This window comes from Trichoderma reesei (genome assembly GCF_000167675.1).
Source record: "Trichoderma reesei QM6a unplaced genomic scaffold TRIREscaffold_24, whole genome shotgun sequence".
NCBI lineage: Eukaryota > Fungi > Ascomycota > Sordariomycetes > Hypocreales > Hypocreaceae > Trichoderma > Trichoderma reesei.
The window spans coordinates 1-24865 of NW_006711171.1; the positions used below are offsets into that span (position 1 = coordinate 1).

General features: G+C 49.4%; 3 protein-coding genes across 3 annotated transcripts; 2 read left to right on the top strand and 1 right to left on the bottom strand.

The window, feature by feature from the left end:
- Positions 1-10780: 10780 nt before the first annotated feature.
- Positions 10781-12730, top strand: TRIREDRAFT_111013 (uncharacterized protein; the record flags this gene model as incomplete). Its single annotated transcript, XM_006968514.1, has 3 exons — positions 10781-11405; positions 11499-11967; positions 12034-12730. 3 exons carry the CDS (start codon positions 10781-10783, stop codon positions 12728-12730), a joined length of 1791 nt encoding a protein of 596 aa, XP_006968576.1.
- A 5369-nt stretch (positions 12731-18099) lies between these two features.
- On the top strand, positions 18100-18558 carry TRIREDRAFT_33482 (uncharacterized protein; the record flags this gene model as incomplete). Its single annotated transcript, XM_006968510.1, has 1 exon — positions 18100-18558. A coding segment is annotated over one exon (459 nt), but the record flags the coding sequence as incomplete, so codon positions are not given.
- A 3207-nt stretch (positions 18559-21765) lies between these two features.
- On the bottom strand, positions 21766-24188 carry TRIREDRAFT_68364 (uncharacterized protein; the record flags this gene model as incomplete). Its single annotated transcript, XM_006968571.1, has 5 exons — positions 21766-21867; positions 21925-22025; positions 22461-23447; positions 23546-24004; positions 24149-24188. 5 exons carry the CDS (start codon positions 24186-24188, stop codon positions 21766-21768), a joined length of 1689 nt encoding a protein of 562 aa, XP_006968633.1.
- Between the last annotated feature and the right edge of the window lie 677 nt (positions 24189-24865).

Here is a 24865-nt window from a genome sequence, read left to right on the forward strand (position 1 = left end):
TTTATAAAAGGCAGTAACTATTATAAATAATTTAGTAATAAAAAGTCTTTTAAAACTGTTAATTATAAAAGACTTATTAGTTCTAAATATAATAATATTAATTAAAAAGTAAATAAAGCCCTTTAAATTTATATATAAGGCTTTACTATTTATTTTAATAAAGTATTTTAAAAAACTTTTAAATATATTAAAAGCCTTTATATAAAAGATAAAGTATAAAGTACTTTTACTTTAAAACCTTATTTTAATAACCTAGCTTTAAATAAATATTATAGCTTTATTAAATAAAATAAATAAGCCTTATATAAAGTATATGCAGAATAAAAAAAAAGATAGTAAAAAATAAAAAGAGGAGAGATTATATAAAAAAGGAGATTAGCTAAAAAAATATAAAATAAATAAAATTAAAAATAATATCCTTAATATAGTATTATAAGAAATATTACTTTACTTTAACTACTAGCTTAAGTAAATAAAGTAAATATAGCTAGTAGAATATATTTACCTTTTTAAATAGATTTATAAAGCCTTAAACCTTAACCTTAAAAAGCTTAAATTAAACTTTAAGGGGGAGAGCTTATTAATAAAGAAATCTATAGTAATAGTATTATTAATATAAGTTAAAATATACCTTTTATTAGCTATATAGGCTGCTGTAAATAATATAATAGTTTATATAAAGGTGCTGCTAACCCCTTTTTAAATTCTTAAAATAAGCTTATTTAAGATAAATAGGCTTATATACTTATATATTATAAATATAGAAATTACTTTAATAGGCCTAGAAGAGGTTTTATTAATAGGACTACCTTTATATAAGTAACCTTATACTTTAATTAAATATCCTATTATAAAAGTATTTTAGCTAGTTTATAAATAAAGATTATTAATAGTATTTTTAAAGAATTATAAAATAAAAATAAAAAAGATAGTAAAAGCTATATAAAAGTTATAAGATTTTATAAAAGAAGATAAAACTATATTTACTTTTATAATTATAAACCTTATAATTACTATATCTATTTTACTAAAGCTACCTTTTATAAACTTTATTAATATTATAATAAAGCTAGATAATAAAATAAAAGTAAATAAAAAAATAAAAGTAAATAAAAAAAAAACTAGAATATAAAGAATAATTTTTTATTAAATACTTTTAAGTATATTTTATTAATATTAATATAGCACCCCTTAATTTATTAGAAATAAATTAATAAAGTAAAAATATATTATAACTTTTTAATTTTATAATATATTTAGCTTATACTTAAATATATTTTAAAAGTAGCTAATAATAAAATATTAATACTATAAGGCATAACTATTCTACTAATTATTTTTAAAAAAAAACTAATTCTTATAGTATAAACTAGGATATTTAATTTATTAATCTCTACTTTTATAATTTATATATATAAAATAAAGTTTAAGGCCTTAATTAAAAATTAAATAAAAATAAATTTAAAAAGATATATAGTCTAGTATTATAAATAGTTTATATTAAGAATAAGATATAAAAAATCCCTAAATTACTTAAAAGCTATAGTAAAAAATTATATAAAAAGAGAGTAAAAAGATACTAACTATATAGTAAACCTTATAAAAAAGCTAGCTAAAAGGGTCTACCTTAAGCTTTAAGACTACCTGCTAAAACTTCTAATTACTTTAAAGTATATAATAAAAATAAAGGATATTAAGGTTAAAGGAAGCTACTATTTATAAAAAACCTAATATATACCTTATATTTATATTAAGAATAAAGCTATTACCTTTTTAATTTACTATTTAATAAAGTTACTATATAAATATAAAGGCTTATTTAGTATTTATTAATTACTTATAATTTAAGAAATAATTTATATTATAAAGGTTACTTTTTAATATTTTATAAAGTCTTTTAATAACCCTTTAGTATAGTAAATTAATTAAACTACTTTTAAAAAAGTAAGGCTAATAAAGATTTTAAATATAAATATAAAGGAAGCTAAAAATTAAATAAAGGATAAGGGATTAATAATTTATTTTAAAATCTTTATTTTATATTTAATAAAAAATATTTAAGGGCTGCATTTTTCTTTTTCCTTTATATATAAAGGGGATAGTAAGAATAGTAGGCTAAAAGCCCTTTTTAAAAAGGTTAGTTATATAACTATAAGGAAGGTTAATAAAAAGCTATATAAAGGCTATAAGGATCTAGTCTTTTACTTTTATATATACACTTACTAGCTAGTTAATTAATTAATTTTATTTTATTAAGACCTCTTTTCTACTAAAGACCCCTGCATCTTTATTATATAGCACAGGTACTTTACGCAATATACTTTATTTACATAACATACCTATTATACTAATTTATCTTACTACCTATAGTAGGTACCTGACGCTAAATCACAGGCAGCTTCACACAGCCTGGTACTTTCACTCGTGCCTAAGATATTAATTCAACACAGGATAAATCAAAAGAAGACATACAACGACATGTTGCTACTTCCATTGTCTTGTAAATTGTACATGATTTGTGAAAGTCGAGATGGCAACCACAAGCGAGTCCAGCCAACTGCTCGCAATTACCTAGCTGTAGATCTCGGCAATAGCCAGGCGGCTATTACTCCAACTCCGACTCCACGATGCTGCGAGTCCATGTTCAGAAACAGGTTAAACGGTAAAATTCCGTCGGGACTTCCGACCACAATGAAACCTGAACGCAATAAGCGGTCAGACGTGGGCACGAATGCCTTGTCAATACTGTGTAAGCCTAGGTACGAATATCAAGCTGGGACTTAGGGTAGTAGCATGCAAAATCGTGTCATCTCGGAGCGCATTACACCATGATTGGAAGTTGGGGGTGAAAGGAGCAGAGGAGGAGTTTGGCGTTTGATACTACATAACACGTTGTCTCTAGACAGGTTTAAATGTAACTAAAGTGCATAAAAGCCAACCACATTACTGCCTCGCATCAATATGAATATATATATATATATATATGTATGTATGTATGTGTGTGTGTGTATACATAGATCTATCATTTAGTTCCTCTAGCCTCGACTCGGGTTCCTTGTTGGCCCGAATCTGGCTACCACGAATAGTTCCTTTAGGTAATGCTTCTCCTGCAACTCTAGTCCAAGACAGCTTCTTCTCCAGGCTAGCATCGACACACCTTTTAGGTGATGACCATGATGCAGTGTCGAGGTGACGGATGCGTCTAGTTGCGGAACCGCCAGAATCAGTCAGCCTTATAGCACTGCCCAGATTAGACAATGGCCTGATACTGTTCTATTCCAAATGCTTCGTCTTACTAACACCACTCCTCTTGTATCAGACGGGACAACCATCCTTCCGGAATCCTACAATGCAGCCACAATCATAGACCAGAAAACGTGTTCACGCGGATACTCCCATCGGCCGTGCACTCAAAGCTTACCCATCTTGGCTGTCCTCTGCTCGAAGTAATACGCTCAGGCGTGATCCAGTACCGATCCAGCTACCTCGTGTGCCATCTCCCGGAGCCTCTTGACCGTGCACTGCAGTCCAATCCACCATTCCCGTAGATCAACCCCAGCTCCAGACATTATGAAAAGTCAATGTTGAGTAGCTTTGAAGTTAGAGTGCTGTAAACTGCGTTAGGGGGCTAAGCAGCCCCTTCAGCATATGAATTTGGGTGATTCGAACAACTAAAAACAAATGTAGAAGCCCTACTGGCCGTTCACCATGGTCCTGCTGCTGTTCATGGAGGCTAATTGGAAGTGTAGATGAAGTCTTCTCTATAGCAGTGCTTACACTACACACCGGCATCTATTTCCAGAAGTATTCGGCGTTTTGATCGAACCCTATTTATAAATTCATCGGTGTAGTCATGAGTAAGCTGGGAGAATGCCGAACCGGCGTCAAGATCAGTTCTTTGCGAGGTGAGACTTCACCATGGACTTGATAAACTGCATACCTAGGTACAAGCTCCTCTACAATGACGTACCGGTGCGGCAACGAGAAGTATATTCCGCAATGTCCAATATCCCGGAGGGCACAACTGTCTCACACAGGCTATCTAGTATACGAGTTACCCATATTCACTGGTTTCGATTCGCTTCGTGATCCAAGATCTTCCCGCCCCTGTCGCTTCATACCGTCACCCCCAACTTCCGGCATCCGGAATGTATAATAATCAACAAAGTCATATTCGCCATGCTTGAGTTTCCGAGGCCCAATAAGATATATATTACTAGTTCAACCTGGAGAGGCTGGAATAACCGATCGTACGCCAATGTGTCGATCTCCCTCATGTCGTATACGCTCGCGGTCTCACGACTGGCCATGGATTATACGCGCGGTAGAGACAGGTATACCCTTGTCCGCGCAAGATTCATCCAACAAGGACCATGGTGAAATACCCATGCACAAAATACGGACAGAATCATTTCGTCGCTTACCAACAGCTAGGGTAGTCTTACATGCCTTGCAAATATGTAGTCAGAGGACGTTGACATGCATGGATGTCATTAGAATGCTTCAACTTGAATTACTAGGCCATTTGTTATCAAGCCCAGATTCAGTAGCCATCAAACTATCACTCTACACCTTTCATTTAGGTGTGCAATTCTTGAATTGTAACATTTGCAGACACATCTCAGTTTGGACATAGACCAGCAAGTCAAACATCATGAATAAGATTCCAGGTACTCGCCCGGTTCCTAGACTTCAATGTTGTTCCGTTGAACGAATCCTGAATTCCATATTACAAAGCAGACCACATCTTCTCCTAATCTCATTTCTTATTTCCCTCGTCCACAGCCCATACTGTGTCCCATCAGCTTAGCCGGCTCTTTCGGAGCCCTCCGTTTGCACACTAAGATCCTCCCCGCCGCCTCGACGATCTCCCAGGATACACCCTGCTGTCACCCACGCGACAAGTGGAGCACGGATTTCCCTTCCTCTCGCCGGGTGGTTGGCCTCGGGCGTCCGGTGGCACAGACGGCGCCGCACAGCCCTCCCTCCCTCCCTCCCCTCCCCCCTTTCGCTGTTCGCGATTCGCTCAGGACTTTTGGGAGACCGGACCATCGGGTCGGCGCCGGCGTCAGCCTCTGTGGTCCTTGGTGGCTGTTCTAGTTTCCCATCTATTGCTTGTTTAAATGTGGGTTAAACTCAGCTCACCGAGCGTTCGGGGGACGCAATGAGAAGCCGGTGGTTTCCCTCGCGATGATTTATTCTATTCTATTCAATTCTATGTTTGTACGTAATTCGAGAGTCGTATGCGCCATTGCATCCCGATGACGGTATTGATTGCTGCTATTTCTCTCTCTCTCTCTCTCTTACAGAGGAAAAAAAAAAAAGATATTCATCAGCAAATCCAACGATCTGTCATACGACGAGGGCTGGTTCGGAACTCGATAGATGGCATGGGCGCATTCACGAAGACTAGAGTCATACAGCAATAGTAGCAGTATAACAAAGATGTATATGGATTGGTTCGCGGGGAAATGCTGGGTAGTCAATTCGAGGCGCTGGCTACCACTGTGATACAAGTGGTAGAGAGGCTCAAAGACTTTGCTTAGATAGACTCCTGCTGAAGATAAACCACCTAATGTCAGACTCATACACTGCCGCAGAAAAAAAATCCTTCGGATATATGCTGACGAGCTGGTCCCCCGAATAGCCATGTGTTCATAGTCAACCCTTGGTATATCGCCTATCGGCGTTCAAAGCCAAGCCACCAACAGCAGAAACAAGGAAAACACCCACCAAGTGCTTACAAGTGAAACACTTTCGATACTGGCTGTCACGACTATCGCTTGGTAGTGTCGGTAATAATCACAGGCTCTTATGTCGCTCAGCCAATTCCAGGGCTACAGTATTAGTACTAGGACAATCCCTGAGTCCCCGGTAGTCTAGCAAGTCTAGGTATGGAGTCGATCGAGTCCGTCGCTGCCAAGTCCGCAATCCAGGAGTTGCAAAAGCGAATCTCACTCCGCGCGTGTGTCGAACAAGACCCAGGGACGAATGTGGGCGATAGATCTAGTGATCTAGTGACAGCTTTCGACGACTCGCGTTCTTTTAGTCGGCGATTACTAGCGTCGACGATTGGGGTGTGCTTGTCTGGTCCTCTCACTTGCTGTATGCAACTTGTAAGTTCTTATGAATCATGCAAAGCAAACAGGCCTGGAGCATTAGCCGCTCTCGCCAAAAAGGCAATTGGAAATCATGATGACCCGCGGGACGCAAAGTCCATTGATCTCGGCCGAGAAAGAGTAGGGATGGTGATCCCGGGACACCTTCTGACAACCCTCCCTTTCTCGTACTTGTACTTGCAATGACCCTTCGTGAGACAAACCCCTAGTCTGGTTGCTCTGTGCCAACAACCACCGACTAGGAGGATCGATCAGGAGGGCTATTACTACTGTAATAATCGAGCGATAGTCTTGAGCCGGCACGACGATTCTGCGCGAGCAAGGGTATGCCACCCACCATCCCGTCGAGCGAGCCAAGCCTTCATGTGCGAGAATGTCATCGTCGCCCGCAAGGCAGCAAGGTTAAATGAGGGGTACAGTAGCACCGAGAGACCAACAAGGCTGGCAACAATCTTCCGAGTAATATCCCCCAAGGTATCAAAACAGCGATTATTTCTCGCACAGGCCACTACGCTCATAATGCCCAGGATTATATACTGTGCATCCTCTCGGTAAGTGGGCGGGGAGTCGACTCCGGACACTGCTATCATCACCGAGGGGCGGCGCGTTCTTGATTCTGGAAGGGGGGGGGGGGGGGGGGGGGGAGACCTTGAGGTTGACAGCTCGTTTGTAAGAGTATCTCTGTAGTTTCTAGACATTATTATGCAGTGTAACTGCTTGCAAGGAAACCATTCACGCGCACTTCGAGGCGGGACAGATTGTACGCGCAGCAGTATACCTGGTGAAACTGTCTCCCTCTAAGCGTCTCATGCCATTAACTAGAGAGCAGAGTGCTACTTCTCGCCAAGTAATTCGAAGTCTTGCAGTCTCTATTTCTGCCCTTTCATCTCCAAGCAGCCTTGATAAAGCTGGGTTGCCAGCTATTGTCACGTCAAGTTGTCTGCAGCCGGCAACCGTAGCCGAGCAGAATGAGACACGACATCGCTATCATTCCTACTATTGGAAGAAAGATTCAACGCCCAAAAAGCACCCTGAGCCATCTAGATGCTATTCGTGATTCACAAATGATGGAGGATTGTTGGCTTCGGGGTTGAGGTGGACAGATGACAGCATGGGGTATCTGTGCTGTATTCTCAACGGACTGCGCCAGTAGATGCCTGGAAATACTACGACGTGCATGAGGCTTCTGAAGCTTCACTTCGCTTGCTACTGACATACCAATGCCGACGACTTCGAGATGAACTCCCGCAAAGACCTGCAACGGGTATGTGGCAGTGGAGTCCCACCGGGGACACGGCTTCGCACTCCGACAGCATCGTCAAGAAATGAGAAACTCGCGTATAGTATCCCGCGAAAGCCTACCAACCCCGGGTATTACTGGATGAATCCTTCAGAAGATCGCTCTTACAGCTGCCTTGTCGTTGCCTAACGAGGCCTCTTCCCACCGGAGGGCATGGGGCCTGGAAAGGCAAAATAAGGCAAAAGACCTGAAACCAGGGGCCCTTTGCCCAGTCCGTTTTGACAAGCACCGCTTTTCGCAGCCTTGATGTAAATCACCGGTCCCGTTCCCACAGTCTCGGCAACACTCCGAGCCCAAAGTCGACGAGGGAAGGGGAGGGGCAAGATAGGGCCGTTTAGCGAATCCTGCCAACTGGGTTCTTGGGACTGGCTTGTCAGCCTGAAGACAGCGCTTGGGGCGAATCGGTCTGGTGCAACTGGGAAGCTGTTGGTTCTGGTTGTAATCACCACAAGCCCGAACCCGGCAGGCATCCGTTGGATTTCTATGCCAACTTCCATTGTCACACGGCTTCCGCCCCCTTTTTTTTTCTGCGAAAACCGTCAGCAGACTTGAAATCGCCGATGCCATTGACCCATGTCTAGCCATGTCAGCAGGCAAGCCCGTACCTGTTACTCCATGTTGGGCGGCGGTTTCGCTCGGAGACGGTGAAACTGTTCCTAGATGAACATCGTCGCCTATCACAAATGATACGATGCTTCTCCCTTTTCCACAGCCGATGTACGGGATCCATGATTGGGCGGCAATAATGCCTTGCAAATGCCGGGAAACTCCCCGTTTGGGAGGGATGGACTGGAAACTGTAACTCGGCCACATGCACTCTCTCTTTTTATGACAACAAGGCTGAGATAACGGCGTACATACATGCCTACACAGGGGGAGGGGGGGTAGAGAAGAAGAGACATACTACTCCTGCGAGCAAAGTTGTCCACCCAACAAAGATATTGGAGTACCCACAGGCCGACGGAGAAGAAGGACCCGTGATGATATTACTTCGGCCACTCCCCTGGGGATTGGGTGAGCATGTAATCTGACCGATCGACTGGAGTGCATCTTGGCATCCCTGGAGCTGCGCCGCGCTTGATATCGGATAACTTCCAGTTGGCTGATTCCTGCATGGCGTTGTACAGTTGGTACAGGCGCTGGTCGCAGTACATGTGCATGCAGTCTAGTAAGGGAGTAGTAGTACTATGCACATTCTTGATCCTTCCACCAACGTAGCTAGGTAATACTGAGCGAGTGTCCATCTCGTGTCGAAGTGGCAATTCGTATCGGCGACCATTCTGACAGGACGCCGTCCACTCGACCTCTGGGGGCGACTAGGAACCCTCAAGCTTGATGAGATTACTTTTTGACATCTGACGGCGCCCAGGGGCATGACAGTCGTCACATGAGCCAGCATATATCTGGATCAAAGCAGAGCGGTGTCGATTCCCGTGCCGCTGCTTGGCTTCTCATGAGGAACAGCGGCGGGTGTGTGAGGAGCGTTGGGCCACCCCAGCTGTGGAGATACTTGTACAGAAATCGTGGTACTAGCTGTAGTTGCCTTGCATGATGTGGTTGGGCTTCGGGGAGCGAAGTCGAGAAAGTGTTAGGCTCGCCCGAAGTGACAATGACAACAAGGTCACGCCGTACGAAGCTGTGGCCGGAGTAATTTAAGGGTGGTTGTATACTTGTGTTCACATGAAGACGCCTCTCCCTTGGTGACAGCTGATAGCCGGAGTAGTTGCGATAGATACGGGGTGAGTGTGGTCCCGGTCCGGCGTATCCATCTGCAGAATCTTGTCAAGAGCCCAACTTGATCCGTTCAAAGAGACACAAGCAGGAAATGATGTCACCGCGATTGCTGAGCACTCGCAAATTGCTACCATACAGGTGTTAGCTGTATGTAAGTATGAATGATAGAGAGACGAAAACAAGATTTACATCTCGTATTAGAAACTCACAGGGGGAGGACCACTCAGGTATACGTTCGGTGTAGACACGTCAAGTCCACAACAGCAAAGTATACTGTGTAAGGTGGTTGAGATTACGGGACGCGAGAATGATTATCTGGTTCAGTTGTTCGAGGTGACATATCATGGATAGAGATACATACTAATCACAGGCCACTAGATTTGGATAAATTGCTAATAGCAGGTTGTGTATAGGAAATGATTTATCATTAAATTGCTCAGATTTCTCCTGTGTAAAATTACAGAAGAGTAAAACAAGTAAAGAGGCACAATACAGGATATTGAATCCTTAACGAAGTCGCGGTTGAGCGTACCGATCCCATGAGGATAGGCAGTAGAGTTAGGAATTTTGCAGGAGGTCTCTCTGCTAGACACTAGAACTTTGGGGTATCAGATGAATTCTCATCTGAATTGGAAATTATTTTTGTGCTGTGTGAAGAGTGTGAGACAGACCAGGGCTTTGCCTCGTTTACACCGCCATTGTTTGGGGTTGCTCCAGGAATGGACCTTTAGTGTGCAATGGCAACTGACAGTTTATGCCCTTGATTCTCCCTCATGACAGAGTATACAGAACAAACAAATTAGAGGAAGAGATACCGAGAGAGCAAAGAAGAACAGCAGGGGATCTACTTTGGAATGTTTGTAGACGCTCTCGACTATCACCTGATATACAGGAGGTGTGTTTGAAAACCGGCCCTGTTATATTGAGGAGTGTGCAATATACATGTACATAATATACTGATAAATGCACGCAAAAAAAGTCGACTCGAGAGCATCTCTTATCTATTATTGAACTCTGATTACAAGAGAGCAATTATCCTCTGTTGGGTGCCTCGGGTAAGGTCTGGTCTTTGGTTCGAACTGGTCTGATCATGGGCAAGTTAGAGACGCATGAGCATGAATCATGTTGGTGGTTTCTCATCTCCATCCGATAATCTACTAGTGGGCAATACGTCAATCAAGCATTCAGCTCAGCTCAACTCGAGTTGAACCTCAAGACGCTTCACAACCATTACCACTCATTGCTGGTATCTATATGCATGTAGGTATTATATAGATCCCAACGCGATCAGATATCAATCTCGACACATTAGTTCAACATCTGCCGCCGCAGCCGCTGCGATCCGAGCCTCGGAGAATCGGACCACTGTTCCGGCGCCGGTCTCCCGCAGCCCCTAACGCGCGACTTGCGCCTTGGCTTCCCAGCTGGGGCTAGCGGTGACTTGTCATCAAGGCTGAGGCGAGATTCTGTCGAACTGCCTGGCACCTGTCACAGGCTCGCCAAAATTCACCCAGACATACTGACTGCTTCACCACCAGCCATTTGTCGTCCGAGTCCTGCCCTGTCATGCGTGGTCAGGCGCTCCACCGATCCCCTTCCCGGCGAGTGCTCAAGCGTCGCCGTCACCATGGGCTCAGGCTCAGGCTCCGGCTCTCCCTCCGGCTCTCCCTCCGGCTCCCCCTCCGGCTCACCCCCGGGCTCGGCTCCGGCTCCGGCCCAGCCCGTCCAACCACCCACCAAGCCGTGCCACAACTGCCGCCGCCAGCGGCTCCGATGTGATCGCTCGTACCCACACTGCAACAAGTGTGCCGCTGCCGGCAAGGAGTGTCTCGGCTACGGCAAGCTTTTCCGCTGGACGGGCGCCATCGCCAGTCGTGGGAAGCTCGCCGGCAGGACCTCGAGCGCGCCGGTGGAGGCAGGGGCACTGCAAGAGGCCGACTCCCGGGCCGGATCCGGATCCGAGGGCAACGGGGTGCAAGACGCAGGAACCTCGCCCAACCTGACTTTCAGGAGGGCATCGTCGGCAGTCTCAGGGACGCCAGGATCGCCAGGATCGCCGACATGGCCACTATCTCCCCGGCGGCCTGCCACTGCCACTGCCTTGGCCTTGAACCGTACCTTTGCATCGACGTCGCCAACGGGAATCTTCTCCCATCCCGCGTCTCATATTGCCGGTCCGAGCATTGCTCGAACGCCGGTCGATCCCTTGTTTCAAGATCTCAGCCCTTCCCATCGCTTCTACCTCGACTACTGTGCGTATTGAAAAAATTCGAATGAGTCTGAATGAGTCGCAAATGGCCATTCGGCTTTCATGTCGTCGCTGGGCTAACGTCACCCCACGCCAGTCACAACTCGCGTATGCAAAGACCTCGTGTCCAACGATATGCTAGGATTCAATCCCTTCCGTAGCCTGATACCGCTTACTGGCGCTCACCCGCTGCTGCAGCACATCATCGTCGCAGCTTCGGCGGCTCACATGTCAAACCTCATCAGCATGGGCCTGCCCTTTCCAGATGATGGCGGATTCATCCCCGCGAACCGCCCTGCGGCTTCGGCCAAGGCACTCAATGATGCCTTGGTTGCCAAGCATACAGCGCTGAAGCTCATGTCTGCCGCTATTCAGAATCTTCATGCAGTCGATGGTGATGTCGTGCTAGCAGCGTCGCTCTTCTTCATCAACGTGGAGCTGATCGAGTCTGGGAAGCACGGCTGGAGGGCGCATCTCGAAGGGGCAGCCAAGATCATGTCCTCCTTGCAGCTTACCCAGGCCTGGGATAGCTCATTACGGGACTACCTGCTCTCAGATTGCTTCATGTGAGCCTCCTATCCACCCTTACCTTTCTCTTCTTCCCTCATTTTGCTTTTGACTGACCGTCCAAGTTACTTTATCCTCGCTTCTGCCTTCATGCCCGCCCGGTATGCGACGTCGCTCCAATTTGAGTCTTCCCAAATACCCTTTGTGCTCGGAAAGACCGTGGCGAATAGTTATTTGTGTTGCCCACCGGAGTTGATGGAAATATTACACGCTGCTTCCCAACTGTCGAGTGAATTGGTCCATGATCAGACGAGCGAAGAAATCACCGCGGCTGCAATCACACTCGTCAATCGTGCCCAAGCGTACGATATCTATTCATGGGCGCGCGACACTTCAGGAGTACTCGAACTGCCAAAAGATGTCATGAAAAGCCGGATGCACGCGGGAGCCAGCCACCGTTTGGCTGCGTGCATATATATATTGCAGGCAATCCCGTCTGCTGGAGAGAGGCTTGGTCCAGCATTTGCCGCCTTCTTGGCGGACGACTTGATGGCACATCTGAATATGATGCCCGTGGATGACCCCAACTTCAAGGCAACCACATGGCCAACATTCATTATAGGCGCCGAGACGAGGGAGCCGGAACGACAAAAGTTTGTCATGGAGAGACTACGGATCATGACCACCGTTTGTCCTTGGGGCTTCATCCATACCGCCATGGAAACGCTCCAGGTAATCTGGAACCTACCGGATGAGGAAAGGGGGTCCAAGACCTGGGTACAGATGCTCAAGGATCCGGAGATGAATTTCTTGATCGTCTAATCGCCTGACATGCCGACCCGTCATCTCGCATGGACCATAGCACGGTCGAAACGGGGGTCAAGGGACCAGATGAAGCCTCTTACACAGCCTTGATGTGCTTTCGATACCCTCCGGGACAGCTCTTTTGTCGATTGAGCCTCGATCTGTCAGTTATAATGCTGAAACCGGGCTACAAGTCGGCGACGGACGGGTCCGGGGATTTCCAGCTGGGCCTTGCCGGATAACTTATTGTCAAGGCTGGCATATAGCAGTACTTTTCGCTGTCCTAGCATCAGCATGCCAAAAGCCTGCGAACTCAGGATAGGCGTCTTCATGATAGACATCCTGTACTGATTACAATTGCCTACGATGAACTTGGCGTGGCCGGATCTGTTATGTTACTGCCATGATCGTCATTATGGCGATGCCTCGACCGCTTCAGTCTTCCAGATGACGCAATTGAAGATGAATCTGGTCAAGAAGCCTATTGGGCACTGCTTCAACATGTGCTTCAACATGTGCTTAAACAACCATTCACCACCACTACTCAACTGATAGCTGCCCTCGACACAATCGTCAACACGCTCCACAGTTCTTCCGGGACGGCGAGCCACTGCGAAACACTCAGAGAAGCCGTAGAGCATCACAAGGACACAATCGCCGACACGCTCCGCAGTTCTTCCGGGACGGCGATAATCACCTCCGCACGCCTTTGGCACTTACGATGGCTCCGAGCAACGGCATACTCAGGCTCTTCGCATGCATCTTGCAGCACTGTTCTTATATTTCGATGAACTCAGTGCGAAATTTGACTTGGAATATACTGGTCGTTCAGTGAACTTCTATGATATAGGGATCTCTAGCCCTGAATGGAGTTCGTCCCATGCTTAGGATTCTAGGTCAGCGCCGTGAACTCTCGTGGGAAAAGCTGACGCCGGAAAACAGACGCGGAGGGACGATGCTGCTCATGGCACTCCCTGGACTTGACGAGACGCAAGGGTCCCGCGCCACTGCTTCCCGATCTGAAGCCCGAAACTATGCAGCGAGAGATGCTGCGAAAAGACATGCATGGTGTGTTTCTTCTTTTGAAGGCGGCGGCGAGGCACCGGCTGTGTGGACGGGGCCTGGGGGCTGCGGCGCATCTCAACGGGGATCCTGGTGTCAAGGTGCTTCTCTGCTGTGGATGGCGGCTTCATTGGCCGGCAACAAGGAGCGGTATCTTCTCTGCGACGATACGCAACGGTATTGGGCGGACAAGTGTGAATGCTTTGTGGAGAGGGTTCATTCGGGAGGTTGGACGAGAGGGAGCTTGAGGGGTGGCGGGAAGCGATGGTTTGGTTGCTTGAGGATGTGCGTTCCTGATACGGAAGGGAGGATATTCCCATCACTGCTTCATCGTTTCATATAGTAGACATTCATGATACTGTAGATCTAAATGCAAGGAGAACGATGGAAAATGCAATCTTTCTCTAATACCATTTTTTCCCTTACAATTTCTGAGCTATCTCGAGGTGAATCTGCTTGTACAGCTCATCAAAACACACTTCACCAACATTGTCGCACGTGAATTGCTGACGCGCAACTAAAAGCCTCGGTAAGAAGTCGAGAAATAACAATCTTTCTCGTCCTCTCCATCGTATCGTAGCCTCACACTGCGTAAACGAGATGCGTCACTGTGCAAGCAGTTAATTGGATAGGCTGATGCAATGATGCCTCAGCGTGAAACAAGGGGAGAAACAGTCTCTTGACGGCATTGAAACCTGGAACCCGCCGCCAAGATATCCATCAATAGTACTCCATACCAAGCGGCTTCAATATGCGTGAGATTAAACATCTCAGTAACGCGAGTTCAAGCTTATAGTCACATGCAGTGACGCCACCGTCGCACAAGCGCGCTGTGAGGCAATCGATTGATGCAACACAATGGCAGTCACTTGACTGGATGATGCTTCAGAAGGAGCCTGTACTAGCATTACTGTCATTGGCTGGACTTTCAAAGGACTTCCCGGGAGGGTGTCTTGAGCCGAAGGGTAACAAGCTCTCTGAAATTGAGAGGCCGAAGAAGTTCCTTTCAGAGAGGGTGTGCGGCCTTGTTCTAGAATGGCACGGCGCAATTAGGCGGTTCGTGAATAGAAGCCCGTTCGCAACGACGGAGGATCAGCCAAAAGAAGCGAGCTGGTAGTGGCACAATGATGTGCAGCTTTCGCAAATTGTTCGACTTGAGTGGCCCTCAAAGGAAGATCCTTTGACTTTGCCGAGCCAGTGGCATCAAGTTGAGCTAAAGGCGGAGGGAAGCTGTCATGAGGCTTGCCCGTGGTTACATGGGGCTACCAAAGGCATCAAGCTTCTGCACGCTGCTGCAAGCCGCGCAGCCGGCCGGAGGGTGATTTGCATAAGGGCCGCTGCAGGCGATCCCGCGTGCGCATCTGATGCAAGGCGGGCCGGCGCCCGATATGGCGGAGGCTGGATGCGGTGCGACTTGGTCAACGACGAGGAGCAACGGCTCTTGCGACTCGGGAACTGCGTCGGTAGTAGGGTCAGTGAGGCCCGACATGTAATGACAAGAGATAGGCATGTATTCGTAGGGCAAACGGCACGCGAGTCTGCCTTTACCAGAGAGACGGGACACTCGCTCCACAAGCAGGGCGGGGATGCGCAACCACGACAATGGTCCTGAGCCAGACAAGCACGCACTCATACTAAGGCATGTCATATATGACGATCGCGCATTCACCAAGATGGCACAACAACAGGGAGGGGCTCCTGGGTAGGGCAGAGGGTAGCCTCGGGCCAAAGGGGAACGGGAGAAGCGCATCTCTGGACGGGCTCTCGCATGTGCCTGTGCATATCCGTCGCATCCAAGATTCTGGCGGATGGGGTCAAGTCAGAGGAGAGGCAGCAGCCCGCGAGGCGACGTAAGGAACCGGGGCTGCTAAGGTACGGATAGTGTAGAGAGTATCAGGTACCGAGGCATAATGCTGTGGTATTGTGGCCCGCATGGCGCCACTTGGTGTTGCAGGGCGGGCGAGACGTATCGGCGAAGCGAGAGGAAAAGGATGTTGAAGCGCCCAAGATGCTGGACATGGAGGTGAGGGGCGGGTTGGCGCTTGTGGCCGTGACGGACGAACTGGTGGGCGGTGATGGCGATGGTGGTTGGGCCAAGCTGCTGCGACGGACGAGGGAGGCATGAATGGCCGTCCCAGGATTGTATCTGGTGGTGTTGTCCAGGGAGAGGACAATGCGAAGTAGACGATGTCGTTGGATGAGAATGATGGTTGTGATGATGATGATAATGGCGATGCTGGTGAAGATGATGGACAGATGAGAGAATGGCGGAGAAGGAAAATACCTAGGCAAGGGAGATGAAGAGGTGAAGAAGGGAGAGCTGGCGAGGTGGAAAGGACTGAAGGTACCTTGCTTCATGTACATGTAGGTATCTTGCAGGCAATTGATTGCGATGGTGCCGCTGCGGCAGGAGCCTCTTGGAACAGTCTTTCCCAGGCCAGGTGGAGGGGCCTGTCCCAAGGGCAGGAGCGTGAAAAGCAACGCCCCTCGTGATCGCCTCTCTTTTTTTCCCTTTTCCCTCCTCTCGCCCTCGCTTCTCCTCCTTGGCTCACCATCCGTAATTAATCTCCCCTTCTCCAGCTAACGTTTGGCGCTGACCGTCACACACCATCTTCTGGCCGTCCGGCCGTTTGGCTTCGTCCCGGCGCCCCCTTCTGTCTCAGAGCCAGCTTCCTATCCGGTCGACGATGGTCCGTATACCATGGTCTGGTTCCGGCCGGTTCCGTCTGTTATCCTCCAACATGAGAGAGAAAGAGAGAGAGGGTGGGCGGCGGTCTTCGTTGCCGTGTCTTGTCAGTGACGACGAGCAGCAGTTGCCGCATCTTGCAGGCTGATCTGATGCGACGCCGAGGCCACCAAGTCGACCGTGACCCCGAGCATGTCTCCAGCTTGCTCTGTTACTTCGTACCTACCTGGTACTTGTAACATGGCCGCTCTGCTCCGTCTTCGTAGGTACCAGCAAGCCCCTCGAAGCAAAGCATCTTGCAATCTCGGTGACGGTCCAGCAGAAAAGACCCCGCGAGCCATGGATTCAGCCTTTTCGACTCTTGCCGGGCAGCTCGCCCACCCTCCCTCAGCCAGCCAGCCTCTTATCGACGAGCAGGAAAACCGACAGCGCCAGACAGGTAGATTGCCATCTCGATGGGCGGAGCGCAAAACAGCCCCCAAAGACCTACCTATTACCCGGCGTGCAGCGGTTACCCCTGCAGTCATTGCATGCTGGTAGCCGTCAAGATCAAACGGCCTGGGGCTAGCTATTCGACAATGCTTCTAGTGCCATGTGATTGGCAGCCGTCCACAGCCCTTTGAACTCTGATACCTAGCCGCATAGAATATGCGAAAAATAGCTCCTGGCGGCGGGAGTGTAAACAAGCGCGGAGGAGGTTGACCCTTTGCGGCTGGCATCGCACTCAAGCTGTTCCGAAGTCGTGGTTCGGTCACTTCTGGTTGCTGCTTGACAGACAGACAGACAGACTCGGAGGGCATTCAGACACCTTTTGGCTACCTAGTGGAACGTGGGGTCGACTGCAGGTCCATCCATGCCTCAGACTCGCCTCTGGACACTAATACTTGGCCGCCCGCACCGCTGGAACCGGGCTGCCTTCAAACAGGCCATGCAAGGCCGTGTCCCGTCACTGGCGCCGGGCCATTCACCTCCTCGACCAGCCGTTTGAGCCTCCGTTTGGGCTCTCGCTTTGAGCTGCGGCTTCGTTTTCCTCTCCCCATCGACAGCAGAATCACACGCCTCCTTCACCATTGCCGGAGCACGGGCTGCGTCACTGCTGCGGCTCCTACGGTGAACGTCCGCCAGCCGCCGGCCAGAAGCAACGACCGCCTTTAAAAACCCCCCCACGATCCTGATTCTCCAATCACAAGCTCCCTGCCTGCTCAGAGATCCTTGGATAAGGTCTGCGCCAAAACCTGGCCACTCCGGGGGTTCAGTCTCAAACCACTCGCGCGCCGCCGGCTCTTGATCCAATCTGCGGTGTCATGCAAATCGCTGCCGTCATCATCCCGAGACCATGACCCTCGGTGCATCGAAACTGCCGGACAAGACGCCATCGTCACTCGAGCATTCATGCGCAGTCCTCATCTCGCTCTCCGTCGCAGCCCTCATCGTCCTACGGCATCATCGATCCGACTTGCTGTGTCGTCCACACCCACCGCCGTTACCATCGTTGTCCCATCCACCAGCCCCGACTTCGATTCTATAGCCATTCATTCGCCTTGCTGCCGCTGCTAGCCTCGTCACCGCGCCGCGGGTGGCTCTCCCTGTCCAGGAGGCGCCGTAGCGCCTTGCACGACAGCCAGCCATGGCCACCACAAACGCCGTGCCAGACACGCAACTGGGGCTCAGTGCCGAGGAGCTCCAGCTGCTCCGGCAAGGCCAGGCGGCTCTGGGAGGCGGCGGGGGCTCGGCAAGCTCTCGGGCAGCCAGCAGAGCCAGCAGCCAAGGCCTCCTGATGCTGGACAGCACGTCGCTCTCGGCTCTGGGGCGATACTTTGATCGATTGATGGCCGGCATCGAACAAAACATTCGCTATCTCAGCGAACAAGCCCAGATGTTCACTCAGGTCCAGTACGACCGAGCCGGCAACATCATTGACGGCGCCGATGCCGAAATCGCACGCTATACGGATATCCTGCGACAGCTCGATGAACTCGAGGTCGATTTCGACAGGATAGCCCACATCAAGGAAATCGTCAAGGGATACAGATCAAGGGTTGAAACACTGGAAAGAGACTTGGAGAGCAGCGGTGGCTCGTCAAGTCGACACAAACATTCACCGTCACATCACCACAAGCACTCCCACAAGCACAGCTCCTCTCGCCACAAATGATGGAGGGTGCCAATTGCACCATTTTTTCTTTTTTTTGCTTTTCTGTTTCTCTTCCTCAGTCGGGCTGTCCAGAGCGACCTACAGCCGATAGCTTTGACGGCCAAAACTTCGGACTCTGGGACTCATTGTATGAGACGATGAGGCACTGTGGGCTTGCCATGAGAGAGATCCCCGAACCCTGGAAGCCATCTGGCAAGTTTCCAGCGGACAATATTGGACATTTCACCAGGGAACAAGAAAAAAAAAAAGTTTTGCTTCAGTTGCCCTAGCAGGCCAAATTGGGGCAAATTGTGTATCGTTCTCGAGATTGCGGGATTACGGCAACGGAAGTTCTTTACAGATGGGTGAGGCCTCGCGGCTGGGCAAGAAGGGAAAAGCCTCACGGCTCGTCATTCAGTCTTTGATTCGGGTACTGTTGGTTTGGCGTTCAAGTTGCGGATTGCATTGATTTCGGATGGTTTGCTGTTCTTTTGTTCATGTTTCTTCTCCTTACCCTTTGGCCATATCCTTTGCTACATTACAGACGCTATCAATTCTTCTTGCCATGCGGGTCTACTCCCCATACTATGGAATGGAGGGATTGGGGGTGCCGCATGCATGTATATGTATGTTGGGATTGGCTTGGTTCACCAAGGCAAGCGAAGAAGACACACGGATATTGTTTATCAAGCGATACCGGAGATACGGCGTTTGCGGTTTTTTTCCTGCTATTCTTTTCTTCTTCTTATACCCTTGGGCAGGATGAGTCGGGGAGTGATTTTGGTCTCCCGTCAGGCGTCGACAGAAAGAGAGGCACAATCTCGCCTTGATTAGGCAGCGAGCAGCCTAAACGGATGGTGTTTCGACTCTTAGCTACCGGGACGCAATGCATCGATCCCCTCCCGCGGGATGGGGGATGGACCGCTGCTCACTCGGACGAGCGAGGGCGGTATGCGGGATGCATCGAGATGCGTTGCTAGTCATTGCTAAGTCTTCTAGAGTAGTGAACACGTAATGTTGAGCTGGCGCAGCTACAAAAGGCGCCGGCATAATCAGTTCCTCGTCCGTCTCCCACTTGCCCCTCTGGTGGTCGAGTGTCAATTTCGGTGTAGACCGGGATGGTGGTTGGCTGTGGAGTGTCAGTCACCGCATCGATGGCTGCATGATGCAGTTGTATCGATCCAATGGATGAAAAGCGTGAGGAGTAATAAAAGGAGAAGCAGAAGAAGAAGAGGGAGAAAAAAGAAAAAAGGAGAGGCGAGAGCGATTTCATCATTACCGCGTCGGGACTGAGCCGGGACAAAATGGGAGAGTTTTGTCTGCCATGGTGGTGATTGGGCTGCTGGAGGGGAAGCGCATATCAGAGCTGCCCGTTTCCCTCCCCCCCCCCCTCTTGTGTCTCAAATTATGATATAACAGTGCATCATGGGGGGATGGAAAAAGTTGAGGTCATGACTTGGCTCTGACCATGATCTGAGACTGGTGAAAGAAATGAAAAAAATATTACAGTTTCGGTGTCTCAAGTTTGGGGGATACCTACTATGGAGAGAGGAGGAAAAGGGGGGGGAGGAGGGGGGGAGGGGGGGATTAGTATGTCGTTTTGGTGGCTGTTTCTCTGAAGCAAGTCATCCTGGCCTGATGGATTGATTGATTAATTGGTTACGTCAATGGTTTGTCTCTTTGGGTCATTACGGTGCATTTAGGGAGGTAGGTATGTGCATGCGTGTGGGATACGGAGCTTATATACCTAGCCCTGACTTGGCTGATGGTGCATGATTGAATGACTGAGTCCGTCTTTACCCACGCCGAGCTGGGAGACTAAAGGTATGGAACGTGAGATGTGGCAAGGGCATGTGGGATATTCTTCAAGGTGTGTCTTCATCCCACAACGCCTTTATGGATTCCACTACATCTGTTACCAGTAATCGGCATCAAAGGAACATATTGTCCAATGACTCGAAAGTCATCAGGATCACCGCTTCTATATCCCTCTGCAAAACAATGCCGTCCTCAGCTTTTCCCATTATCCAAGCATATACCCAAATACATTACAGCACGGTATGCTTCTTTCCGGCAAGCAAGGGTACAGATTTAAAGCAGACTCAACATGCACCAACCACCAGACAGCTCGTTGAAGACAACGTCCTGTTGTTTCATGCTTCTTTCAGATAAATTCTGCATCATCATCATCATCATTTCTCTCCTAAACGCCTAAAAAACCAGGCCAAGCCAAAAGACACGGCATAACGGCCAAGACCAACAGAAACAGCAAAGAAGTGACAACCAGCCCCTCAAAACAGAAACCAGCCGGCTATATAACAAAAGCCCTTAACCCCCCCTTGCGCGCCTCATTTCTTCATAACAGACACTGACAAAACAGTGATCCAAAAAAAAAAAAAAAAAAAAAAAAAAAAAAACACACACACACACACACACACACAAAGTACATGACAAGAAGAATGGGAAACACAAAGTGAAAAAGAAGGGGGGGATGTGGAAGGGAAAAAGAAAAAAAAACTCCAATGGCGTGAAAAAATGCGATTGTGCCAGCTTCTGAATGACTTCCGCGTCTATGTGCATGTGCTTCTTCTGTGCACTTCTCCTTCTCCACTGGACCAACATACGGCAGAGGCATTTCATGGCAACTTGCGTCGTCCACGCATTCCATGCTTTGTCGTCGTCCCACAACTCCGGTGAGTGAATGCCAAAAGTACCCGCGGGTTCCATATAAGTAACAGAAGAGAAAAGGGGGAAAGAAGAGAATGATTAGAAAAAAATTGAAACACAGGAATTACAAGTCCATGTGTTTGATGCTATTTTTGTCATGCTGTGAATGATTCAATGCGTAAAAGGGGGGAAATAACGCGAGTTGCCAACGCGGATAGTGGCTGCCAAGTTATGCATGACAAAAGCAAGCAATGCATAGCCACATCGAAATGGCAAGAGACATAATGGTATCCATATGTATGTTGCTGACTCTCTTTTTTTCCCTCTGGTGATGTCGATGAGACATGTCCGTCTTGTTGACAGCCACGCGTGGGATAAAGTTGCACGACAGCAGCCCATCCAGGAGATAGGGGGTGAGCCACACTTGCAAAGTCGCCAAGGCAGCTCAACACAAGGCTATTTGCCCCTAATTTCGTCCGAACAAGCCCATCACATCAAGGACTCCTAGACCCTCGCAATGCGGCGCCGGTCCAAAAAGGGACTCGGCATCTCGTCCGTCTCCGGGTCCCACACGGCCACCGGCCCGTATCCGGTGCTGGCCACGCGCTCCCGATATGCTGCGATCCCGGACCTCTTAGGGCTCACGTTCTCGCCCAGCGGCACGCTCGGGACGCTCATCGGTCGACCTCCCGCGCGGGCCTGCGATAGCTCGATGAGCGTGCGGCCCTTAACGTTGCTCTTAGCTATCCTGCCCGCCGACTCGGCTGTCTCCTTCCTAGCAGACAGCCTGCGCGCCAGGCCGGAGGACGACGATGACGACGATGAGATGGGTGAGGGGGTGTTGGCCTCGCTGGCATTGGTCGGCTGCGTCATGTTGGCGACGGAGGGAATCTTAGTCAACCTGCCAATCGGAGACCGCTTCGGGCGACCTGCCTGGTTATTCGGAGGAATGGCAGCCTTGGACACGAAGCCGCTGGAGGTGGTCGCGGTAGTTCTAATACGAGCGGTAGCACTCGACGACTTCTGTGAGAGGAACGGCCGGTTCTTGCTGGTAAAGGGATTCTTAATCGATGACCTGTGCTGCGTCGGCGAGGGAGGGCTGGCATCTTCGCCGTCCGAGTCCTGGGCGGCGCCGTCTCTCGCCCAATCGTCCGGGTTGCCAGCCGCCTTGGCTCCCGGATTCGCAGCGAAGATGTTACCCTGGTGCGTCAGGAGCTTCTTGTGGCGGCGCGGCGACAGCGACAGCGACGCGATGGCCATGGGACTGGGCGACTGCATCTCGATGTCCATCGGAGTGCCCATCTGGCCGACATACATGGTCTGCGCCCGCTGAAAGGGCGTCCGCGCAGCTCGCTTCAAATCCTTGTTGAGGTCCGGGCTCTCGGCCGAGTACGACAGCTCCGTGATGTCCGTCGTGGAAGGGAACTCGTCGCCGCTCCCATCCGCGGACGAGTTGTGTGCCCGATCCGACTTTGCCATGGGCGAGTCAATCCGCACGTCTTCCACCGGAGGCGGAGGAGGCGTTCTCTTACGGCGGCTCTCCAGCTCCTTCTCCACGCGATTCCTGACCTCTTCTTCAAACTGCTTCTTGAGCCTCTCCACCTCGGCGCTCACCTGGCGGTCAATCTCCAGCCGGGCCTTGACCTCCCACTCCCTTCGAACCGACGCATCCAGCTCCTGGCGCATCAAATGCTTGTCCTTGTCCAGATTCACCAGCCGCAGGTTCAGGTCCGCCTCCTTTTCGCGAAGAATCTCCTCACGCGCCTTGAGCGCCCTGTTGAGGTCGACCACCTCCTTTTCCTTTCTCACGAGCTTCACAACCGGCAGCTGAAGCAGCTGTGCAGTATCCGGTCTTCTATCGGGATTGACCTTGAGACAATCCTTGATGACCTGGTTGAGCTCGGCAGAGTACATGTCGGGCAGGGGGGGCACTCGGCCCTCTTTAATCTTCTGCACGAGTTGGTAGTGCGACTTTGCGTTGAAAGGGGGCTCGCGAGCGCAGAGCTCGTAGATGATGCATCCCAATGACCAAATGTCGGACTTGAGCGTGTATTTCTCGGCCGCGCAGATCTCGGGCGACATGTAGAACGGGGTTCCGACGTATGTGGAGGCAAAATCGTGGGACTTGATCATCTTGGACAGGCCAAAGTCGCCCAGTTTGACCGAGTTGTCTTCGCCGAGGAATACTATGTTGTAGAAACATCATGTTAGAAGGCTTTGATGGCCACGAGGAAACCCCTCCCCCCAACGCTGCCTGAACATGCGCGCGTGTCAGGATGCTCACCGTTTTCGGGCTTCAAATCTCGATGCAGAATCGTCACCGCTCCAGCCGGAGTCTTGGGCGCCGCTCCGCCCGCCGTGCCCAAGACATTGCCGCCAACATCTGGAGGGTCTACTCCGTAATGGCAGCGATACAGGGCCAGGACCAGCTGGCTAAAGATGCTCCAGACGAAGCTCTCCTGCGCCCTCTGGCCCTTTGTCTGCAGCTCCTTGATCACGCGGCCCAAGTCGCCGTTGCCGCAGTATTCCATGTACAGGTGAAGGTCCTGGCTCGCCTTGAGGTGCTCGCGGTGGTAGTAGGCGACGATGTTGGGGTGCCGGAGGTGCGAGAGGATCTGGAACTCGGAGTGCAGCTGCTCGCGTTCTTTCTGCGTCATTCGGAGGTAGGAGATTTCTTTGCGGCACATGATGAAGCCGTCTGCCTTGCGGCGGACCTTGCGGATGATGCCAAAGGAGCCATGGCCTAAGGAGAAAATGGCGCAAAGCCAGCGTTAGCAGGACCCTTTCCGCAAGTCATGTGCTTTTTCGATCTCGTCGTCGTCGGTTCCCCGTTTGAGGTCATTCAATGGTGGTGGCTGGAGGATGTCGCTTCGGCGCTCGCACTCACCAATCTTCTCCAGCGTCTCGTATTTGTCCTCGGACGACATGTTGCGTCGTTATAACGGTGCTGCCAACAGTGCTTGTCCGCTGCCGAGCCCCATAAAGCAAATGATTCTGACGAGAAGAGCGATCCAAAAGTTATGCGGAGGTGAGTCGGGAGAAGAGAGAGGGGGGGGAGAGGAGGGGAGGAGAAGATGGGGAGGTAGGCGAGAGCGTGTAAGATCAAAGTCCTCCCCAAAAACTGCTGTTTTGCTGCGTAGGTAGGTCTCGTCTGACGTAGTAGTTCCAAAGCCTAGAAAGAAAGAAAGAAAGAAAAGGGCTAAAAAAAAAAAGGGAAAAGAGGAAAACGCTAGGAGAAAGTTTGTTCTGGCGATGCTGGCAATCAAAGGGGACAAAGAAGTGCACAATAATAGAAGCGGCTGGAATCGTCGGGTGCAGCGAGTCGTCGAAGAGGCTTGTTGTAAAAAATAACGTCGGCAAGGTTTAAGTGCAAGACAGCACGCGCACGGCAACGAAAGCAGGCGGCTTCTCACCACCTAAATGGACGGGGCAGGTCCCCTGTATCTATCTAGGTATTAGTTTAGCCCAGGCAGAATGACGGAAAACAGCTCCGAACCTGATCAAGGCCCTGTGTTTCCAACCCTCTTTTGCTTTGCAATAGTTTGCTTCTTCTGTGCTCCCCCTCTCTCTGTCTCTGCGTTGATTCTTTTGCTTTTCCTTTTGC